The sequence below is a fragment of the Phalaenopsis equestris genome, unplaced genomic scaffold (genome assembly GCF_001263595.1).
Source record: "Phalaenopsis equestris unplaced genomic scaffold, ASM126359v1 Scaffold000287, whole genome shotgun sequence".
NCBI lineage: Eukaryota > Viridiplantae > Streptophyta > Magnoliopsida > Asparagales > Orchidaceae > Phalaenopsis > Phalaenopsis equestris.
The window spans coordinates 345238-355137 of record NW_018164729.1 but is presented as its reverse complement, the minus strand read 5'-3'; the positions used below and the strand labels follow the sequence as shown (position 1 = coordinate 355137).

Below are 9900 nucleotides of genomic sequence, written 5' to 3'. Positions count from 1 at the left end.
ATCTGCAGCAGCAAAACACATTCACATCACCTATCACCTTCCTTAGTTTAAATAACCCATAGGATCACTTCTTTAGGCCTTTTGCACAACTCTGTTGTGTAATTATAAGTTCTAACGTTTTAGGATTCCGAGGTTACCGTACGGTACGGTGTAAATCCTCCTGTCTTTTAGGCTATTTGCACAGTCCGACGTTGTGCAAACATAAGTCTTAAGTCTTAAATAATTTGCAGGATTGAAATATCAAATAATCATCACTTCAAAGACATAAAGCCAAACAATAGGATAGTTGGGAGGTCACTGGGGTTTTCCCTAGATCTGTGATATCCCCTACTTTTCTTTCATTTGAATTCCTAAAATAATTGTTCCTATTTTGAGTCATTCTCATTTGATTTTCCCATGTCCAATCGTGAAAACTTAAACTTTGAAATCTTGAAAGCAAAACCACCTGATCTTAATCGAGAGTTTTCTCAAGTGATTTCGATCATTTAAGATATAATTAACTATAGGGGCTTGCCTCTATAGGGAACCAGGAACCCAGATAAAATAAACTCTATCTAATTTCTATGTTAGATAGGGGAACTTGTTGGTCTTTTTATAAAAATATTTCGTAGACCAAACGGATGTCACAAATTGTTTAGTCTAGATGATTGAATCCCGATTAAAAAGTAATATATTTATTCTTCGGGATAAGTGTATTGCTTGTAGTATTGTGTTAAATCATCTAAGCTATTTAAAATGTGAGACTCGTTTGGTCTCACTTATTTTAATAAAAATTAAAAACAAAACGTTACTTCTTTAAAAAAAAAATTATATTTATATTTAAATTATTTTCAAAATCACAAAATCATCACATTTTCAAACTACGAAAGTGAAGGTTGGACAATAAAAAACGGCCGACATGCTCATTTCATCAAACTCAATTATCTTTTTTGATAGAGGGGCGAGTACTTCCTTGGCTCCTATTTTTCTAATTATGAAGGATAGCTACATGATCCTACTCATTACACCCAGTTCCATAGTAGTAGCCAAGAAATGGAGGCTTGTGTGGAAGTTTATTATTGGGTCGTTAGATATTCTAATTGTCTTGGGGGTTCATTCGATATTTTTGTTTCAGATTTCTTTCTTATTTTTGCCTGTTTTCTCGAATTGCTTTCCAAGTTGTCTTAGATGCTTTTTTGACAGCAAGTGTTCACCTTGTCCATTTAAGGAAATCGTTGAGTAAACAACATGAGCTCCTGAAGTGGAAGAAATGAAATATGCCATTTGTATTTTTAATTTTTTTCTTTGTGCTTTAACTTTCTGCTGGATTTTCTTGCAAATGCTTCAGTATCATTGTTTGAGCAATAATATACAATATACAATATACGTTGCTATTCTGAGCAATTGTGTCTTGACCAGGTTCGACGCCCTTGATGACTATAAACGTAATCAGTTTTCTTTAGAGCGAGAAAATCTCGAGGCAAGTAAAATTTTTACATTTTTATTGCTTAATGCTTACAGGGACCATAAAAGCAATTTTCTTTAACAATATTTTGCTGCTTTCAACATTTGATCCTTATAATAAGATTAAGTAGGAAACCAGAGGTAAGGTTGACAATAATTTAGGAGCCTTTTGGGAGTACTTTTATTCTTGTTTTTTCTTTTCTTTTTTAATTTTGTTTTGTTTATATTTTTAATTGAAATAAAATATGATTAGTACAACTCTTTTAGTTATTTTTAAGAGCACTAAAAAAACTTTTTAAATGCTTGTTTTAAAAACAAGTTTATTTATTTATTTTAAATAGTAAATAAAAAACATGAAGAAAAAGCACCAAGCAAACATGTTTTAAAAATAAAACCAAAAAATAAAAAATGATCCCAAACAAACCCTTAAATTTTTTTTTCCGTGTTGATGAACATAAACTTTGTGATTTTTATTAGATTATTTTGCTATTTTTGATGGGTGCCTTGTGCATATTAAATTTCATTGTTGCTTTTTTTTCTCATGATTGTTGCATCATTGTAAGAGCAAGTTTGCTTGATCTTGCTATTTTGATCTTAGTATAAAGTTAATGTCTTTATATTTGAATTCCATAACCAGTTTGTAGAAACGTGATTGCTATTTTTTTTATTTTCTGGTTGATTTTGTCTCTTTTTAAGTTTTCATAGCTGACATAATCCTGTAGTTGACCTTCATTTGTCTTGTAACCCATTTTGATCTCCCACTACAAAAATGATGGCCAATAGTCACAATATCGCATAGGTCTAGTTTAAAATTCATCTTACAAACCAAAAACCAAGACATGTCACCCAAATGCGTTAGAAATGCCAAAAAATCCAGAAAGATTGTGCCATTAAACTGCTGTGTAGTAAATATGCTAGAAAAATGAGCATGGCATCGAAAAGTTTGGATTGAAACATCTCAGCTAATGGATCTCATTCAAACATCTTTTGTTTTGCAAAATAGATTACACTGGCATATATGGAATGTTAAAAATATGCAAGTAGATGCCCATATTTCCCTATTTACTGCAATAAGAAGAAATGAAAATTTCACCCACACAAGGTGATAGCATGAAATTCAAGATGCATGAGAAGCAGTAAATTATATAAGAATATAAATGTGTGATATATATATATATAAGCCTAACCCTAATATATATTAAGTTCCGCTCATGCGGGTCTTAGGGTTTGTGGCGGGAGAATCGAGTCAGAGCTCTCGTGGCGCGTCTTATCCGAAGGATGAGGTCTCCGCCTCTGCCATCGTTTCGTTTTCGGCGATCATCGACAATGACGTGAGCGTCGACCTCGTCGAACTGCGATCCGCGGCTTCTGCTTCGGCGTCCAGCTCCGCTGTCTGCGCCAGTGCTTCTCAAGCCCGATCTTCTGCTTTGTTTCTGTGCCTTTCTCTCCAGCCCGATGCAAATTTCTCGCTACAGGTGACAGCTGGTTGTTCTGATGGCACTTCCTTCTTCTTTTACTGAACCGACAAAGGCTTCCTTTGCCCACGTGGTATGAGTATGAATCCCTCAGGTGGAGTCCGCGGTGATATTCCCCTCAAACTATAAAGAATGTCATGAGGGTACAGATGATTGTCCTTTTATTAAGAAGGAAAGTAGGAAATATATGAAAAAGAAGCAATCTTTTTTTTTTCTTTTCTCTGACTCAGAAATTTCTACCATGACAGAAAAATTCAAGTTTGCTCTCATTGGAAAATTTCAGTGGGGACACCCACTTATGGATGTTATCAAAAAGAACGTAGTTGATCTTAAGTCAGTAGGCAAGTGGAAGGTGGGATTTATGGATGGGAGACATGTGTTGATCCAACTAACAATGGCTGAAGACTACACCAGAATTTTTTCCAAGAAATATCTTAATATCGCAGGAAAAACTATGAAGTTATTCAAGTGGTCTCCTGATTTTGACCCAAATCATGAAACTCCCACTGTACCGGTATGGTTTAGTTTACCTGGTCTCATTTAATCATCAGGTTCTCTACTCTATTGGAGCCATAATTGGGAATCCTATGAAGCTAGATATACCCACCTTCAATCTAACCAGACCCTCGGTGGCCAAAATACTTGTGGAGAGGGATATTACTTTACCGGATGTTACTAAAGTCTGGTTGGGCACAACCCACAATGGATATTGACAACAAATCATCTTGGAACACAGACCCCTATATTGTACTCACTATAATATGTTTGGTCATATCCTTAATAAATTCTACAAGCTCTATCCTAATTTGAAAACTAAGATTCAAGTGAATAAGGATGGGTCTAACCCCACTGCTCTGGACATTTTAGTTCCACCTAGGAAGGATACTACCAGATAGGTGGTGTCTGTTACCCCTGAGGACCCTCCTCATGACACTGTTGTTACTTTTACTGCGAGTGATGTGGTGTCGCACTCAAACCCCATAGAAAACAATACACAATACTGATGGACTATTGCCTATAAATGAAAGTGTTCAGAGTGATAATCAGGAGAGTCTCGCAGCTCCACTTCTTCAGGAAGTATCCGGTGTAGAGGCAACTCATACTTAACATATGCTAGAAACTATTGTGGGTACTATGGATGATATTCCTTCTGTTTCAACTCTACCACCCCATCAGATTGATTCTTCGGAAGAGGAATGACTGGTCTATTCAAGGAGGAAGAAGAAGAATGGAGGCAGACTTCAGCTCGGAAATCTATTGGATGATACATCGGTTACTTTTGGCAATGGCAATCACCTTACCAACTTATTGGCTTGCTCCTTTTCTAGAACTAGAGGCAGAGGCAAGACCAAATTGGGTCGCTCTCTAGCCACCTGATACTATGTATTTAGACATTGTTAGGTTTTTATGTAAGTATCTAATGTATTTTTCTGTTTTTTCTAGTTTTGGAACTATTTGTGGTTTTTTTGTGGGCAGGGAGTCATGTTTGGGTCCTCCCACACTTTGTATCTGTATCTTTCTTTCTACTTAATATATTAGTCTCTTTGGGCTTTCAAAAAATATATATATAAGCTTAACCCTAGCAACGTTACGACTTCGCTCGTCTCGCGCTCGATTCCTTTCGTCTTCGCTCCGAGACGTTACGGCTTTGCGCGCTCGTTTCAATTCGTCTTCCCCGCTTCTGGCTCTGAGACGTGTCTCCTTGCGTCTTCGCTCTGCGGCCCGTCTCTCCTCGCTTTGCAGCTGCTCTGTGGCTCGTTTCACGTCTTTTCTCGCTCTGCGGCTCCCTCTCGCGGGTACAGCTCGCGATTTCTGTGGCTTCTCTGCGGTCTACGCCCGTCCCGTCTCACAGCGTCCTCTCTTCTTTCTTTCGAAGCTTTTTCCCCTCATTGAGCAGGGTTGCTTTCTTCTCTGAAGGCCGCACCTACCTTTGAGGATGGTTTCAGACATATCGTATGCAGCTGCCCTTGCGGGTTTCCTCACCTCAGACACACCTAAATCGCCATTTTTTCCTTCTTCGTTTGAGTGGGCGGAATACATCAAGAAACTTGTTAGGAAGAATGAGAAGTCTGTCATAATTTTTACAGAAGTTGAAGGTATTCAACTTGCTTCCTCCTGTCGTCTGAATTTGGTTAGAAAATTTCTATATGGTCATCCCAAAATGGAGCTCATTCGCAAAGAATTTGAACTTATGCACCTTGTTGGAGAGTTAAAAATTGGACTATTTGATGGGAGACACATTCTTATAAAAATTAGTAATGAAGATTATTACATCCGCTTAAATGTCAGAAGGATAATATGGATTGATAACAGAACAATAAAGATTCTTAAATAGTCTGCGAATTTTGACCACAGACGGAACTGCCAATCATTCCAGTTTGGATTCGGCTCTCTGGTCTAAAATTTCATTATTTTTCTCAAAAAGTATTCTACTTTACTGTCTTAGCTTATGGGAATCCACTCAAGACAGACATTCCTACTTTTAATATTTCCCGTCCATCTGAAGTCAGTGTCTTCTGAGGAAATCTGGTTGGGCACACAACACCAAGGATATTGGCAGAAGGTACAGATTGAGACTTTTCCGTCGTATTGTTCGAACTATCGTATGTTCGGACACTCCAGTTCTCAATGTCATCATTTATACCCCCACCTTAAACCAAAAAAGCAAACTGCTCCGCTAGAGGCTGTGATTTCATCTGCTCCTGATCAACTCCAAGTTTTTGAGGATACCCCGGAAGACGTCACTTTTCCCGTAGGCAATATGTCGACCATTCAGTCCCCACTTGTAGCTCCCTCTTCTTTGGAACATTCTATCGTGGGGGGAGAGAGAGATTCTTCAGACCCCGTCTGCCTTAGAACTTATCACCAAAAATACAGGTGGAAATACTTTTATTGTTTTACGACTGTCTCATCAGGTCCAGAAAGATGTTAGTGTTACTTAGACTCATGGGGATCATGATGTGCAACGACCTACAACTGTCTGATCACATTTGGAATCTACTAATCAAATGAGTCAATCATCGGATGAGGAATGGCAAATCAACACATCCAGGAGGAAGAAGAAAAATGAAAATCTACTTGAGCTCAGGAATCTGATGGATGATATTTTTGTTACTACGGGCTCTGTTAGTCGGCTCACTTCTGAAAACTAGAGACAGGAGGACTAAAGTGGGACGTCCCTAGTACATTTGTGTCCTTTTGTTGCTTTTTGGTTTTCTTTTTATTCCTTTAAGTATCTTTGTTTTATTTGAGCTTGTCTTTGTTTTTTTGTATGAGTTAGACTTTTCAGACTCTCTCACGCAACATTTCTGTATTTTTTCCGTATTAATAGATTTGCCCTCGGGTTTTGTCTAAAAAAAATATTTTGAAAGCCCAAGAAGGCTAAAATATTAAGTAGAAAAAAAGATACAAATACAAAGTGTGGGAGGACCCAAACATGGCATCCTGCTCACTAAAAAATCACAAATAGTTCCAAAACTAGAAAAAATAGAAAAATATATTATATACTTAAATAAAAAATCTAACAGTATCGAAATACATAGTATCAGGTGGCTACAACTTTTTGAATGCAATAGCCACTACATTCTCTGCCTTTAGTTCTAGGAAAGGAGCAAGCTAGTAAGCTGGTAAGATAATTGTCATTGCCAGAAGTAATTAATGTATCATCCAATATGTTCCCAAGCTGGAATATGTTCCCAAGCTGGAGATTGCCTCCATTCTTCTTCTTCCTCCTGGAATAAACCTCTCATTCCTCTTTCGAAGAATCGGGGGTGGTAGAGCTGAAGCAGAAGGAATACTAACCATAGTACCCACAATAGGTTCTAGCATATGTGAAGTATGAGTTACCTCTACACCGGATACTTCTTGAAGAAGTGGAGCTGTGAGGCTCTCTTGATTATCAGTCTGAACACTATCATTTGTAGGTAATAGTCCATCAGTATTGTTTTCTATGGGGTTTGAAGGTGCCAACATTAAATCACTCGCAGTGTCATGAGGGGGGTCCTAAGGGGCAACAATCACCACATGTCTGGTAGTATCTTCCCCAGGTGGAACTAAAATGTCCAGAGCAGTGAGGTTAAACCTATCCTTATTCACTTGAACCTTAGTTTTCAAATTAGGATGGAGCTTGTAGCATTTATCAAGGATATGACCAAGCATCTTGTAGTGGGTATAATATGGGAGTGTGTTCTAAGAAGATTTGTTGTCAATATTCATTGTGGGTTGTGTCAAGCCATACTTCAGTAACATCCGGTAAAGTAATATTCATTTCCACAAGTATTCTGGCCACTAAGGGTTTGGTTAGGTTGAAAGTAGGCAGATCTAACTCAAAGGATCCCCTGGGATGGCCCCCCAAGAATGACCCCAATAGACTAGAGAACCTAATGATGAAAAAAATGCAGCTTGAGACCAGGTAAACTAAACCATACTGTACAGTGGGAGTTTCATAATTTGGGTCGAAATCAGGAGACCACTTGAGTAATTTCATAGTTTTTCTTGCAATATTAAGATATTTCTTGGAGAAAATTCTGGTGTAGTCTTCAGTCATTGTTAGTTGGATCAACACATGACTCTCATCCATAAGTCGCACCTTCCACTTGTCTACTGGCTTAAGATCATCTACGCTTTTTCTGATAACCTCCATAGGTGGGCGTCCCCACTGAAATTTTTCAATGAGAGCAAAATTGAATTTTCCTATCATAGTAGAAATTGCTGAGTCAAAGAAAAAAAATTTTTGTTTTCCCACATTTCCTAATTCCCTTCTTAACAGAAGGATAATCACCTGTGTCATCACGACAATCCTTATAGTTTGAGGGGAATACCACCGCGGACTCCACCTGGGGGTTTCCTACCACGTGAGCATAGGAAGCCTTTGTCGGTTCGGCAAAGAAGAAGGAAGTGTCATCAGAACAACCAGCTGTCACCTGCAGCGAGAAGCTTGCGTCGAGCCGGAGAGAGACAAGCGCAGAAACAAAGATCGGGCTAGAGAGAAGCACTGGCGCGCACACGAACAGAAGAAGCGTCGAAAATGAAGGAAAGACGCAGAAACTTGACGCTGATGCAGAAAGACGAGCCGCAATGTCTTTGTCTTCGTCAACCACGCTCTGCTAGGGTTTCGCCTTTATGACAAACTTTGGTTTCTGCTCCACTGCATCCTTTCGTCGATCACACTCTGCTCGTCATTCGTCATTTTCGTCGATTTTGTCTGTTTTGCCATTATTGTCGTGTGTCATCTTTTGCTACTCGCTTCGTCGTCCCAAGCAGGCATCGCGTTCGCATTCGTCGTCTTCTACTATATGACTGTCACCTTGGTTATATATATATTATTTTTATTTTTTTTAAAAGATGGCTGAAGGCTATTATACGAGCCCCCATGCACCCTCATTTGCCTAACTATTTGGGGACCGCCGTCACTACTAGCAAATTGGCTAGAGGGGGATTCGAACCCGCGACCTGAGTTGATTTTATTGAAATAGAAAGGATACATAAAGATTGTATGAGAGGGCTCAATAGAGGCACCATACCCATACGATACCAAGTACTGTAATACCTCAACAGAAAGATACAGATAGACTCGATAAAAATATAAAAAAAATTTAAAACATGCAGAAAAGAAGTAGCTAGGAACAAGTCAGTTTAGTCCTGCCTCTTCCTTTAGTTTTAGGAGCGGAGTCAGATAACAAACTTTGAAGAGTTGTGTCATTGTCAGGAGTAACCAAAGTATCATCCATTAAGTTTTCAAGTTAGAGTGTGCCCTCAGCCTTCTTCTTCCACCGAGAAGTGTAAACATGTTATTCTTCATCTGAAAACTGGCTCATGTGATCCTTGGTCTGATTATATATTAGAACCGCAGTAGAGGGAAAGACAGTCGTTGCCACAACGTTAGGTTCCAGTGTATGTGAAGAGTGAATTGTCACCTCTGCACCTGATGCTTCCTGAGTAGAAACTGCGGGGCGATCCTGATTTTTGGTTCTCCTGATTATTGGTTCGAACATTATCCGCTGTAGTATGGTCAGGAGAAGGGATCTCAGGTGCAGACACCAACTCCTGTATTGTGGTGATTCCCTCCTCAAGTTGGTTGTCATCAGGTTTGTTGGAAGCGCGTTCAGACACATAAGGTACTGATATCATGTTTCTGGTTTTGACTATTGGTTCTCAATTGTGGGTGCAATTTAAAACATTTCTCATGCGGGTGTCCAAACATGTTGCAATGCTTGCAGTAGTAAGGTTTTTGTTCCATAATGATTTTTTGTCAATAACCATTTGTCGGTCGTTTTATTTTTAATTTCGTGATTTAAAAAAATAGTGATTTTCAGATTTTTAAAAAAAATAATTTAAATATGAATATAATAATTTTTTATTTTTAAAAGTAACGTTTTAATTTTTAAAATAGGTGAGACCAAACGGGTTTTACGTTTTAAATAGTTTAGATGATTAAATACGATACTACAAGTAATACACTTATCCCGAAGAATAAATATATCACTTGTAATAGAGGTTCAATCACCTAGACTAAAGAATTTGTGATATCCGTTTTAGTCTACGAAATATTTTATAAAAAAGCCAACAAGTTTCCCTATCTAACATAAAAATTAGATAGGGTTTAATTTATCTGGGCTCCTGGTTCCCTATAGAGGCAAGCCCCTATAGTTAATTACATCTTAAATGATCGAAATCACTTAAGAAAACTCTCGATTAAGATCAGGTGGTTTTGCTTTCAAGATTTCAAAGTTTAGGTTTTCACGATTGGACATGGGAAAATCAAATGGGAATGGCTCAAAATATGAACAATTATTTAAGGAATTCAAATGAAAGAAAAGTAGGGGACATCACAGATCCAGGAGAAACCCCAGAGATGTCCTAACTATCCTATTGTTTGGCTTTATGTCATTGAAATGATGTTTATTTGATATTTCAATCCTGCAAATTATTTAAGACTTAGGACTTATGTTTGCACAACGTCAGACTGTGCAAATAGCCTAAA

The 9900-nt window shown here is 38.1% G+C and overlaps 1 protein-coding gene across 7 annotated transcripts in view; it reads left to right on the top strand.

The window, feature by feature from the left end:
• The window catches only part of LOC110024995 (cytosolic purine 5'-nucleotidase), a 139522-nt gene that overhangs the window by 108185 nt on the left and 21437 nt on the right, over positions 1-9900 (top strand). For all 7 annotated transcript variants that reach the window (XM_020725221.1, XM_020725222.1, XM_020725220.1 and 4 more), the window contains one exon: positions 1399-1459. In XM_020725221.1, coding sequence (XP_020580880.1) covers positions 1399-1459 — 61 coding nt within the window. The remainder of the gene's footprint in view (positions 1-1398; positions 1460-9900) is intronic.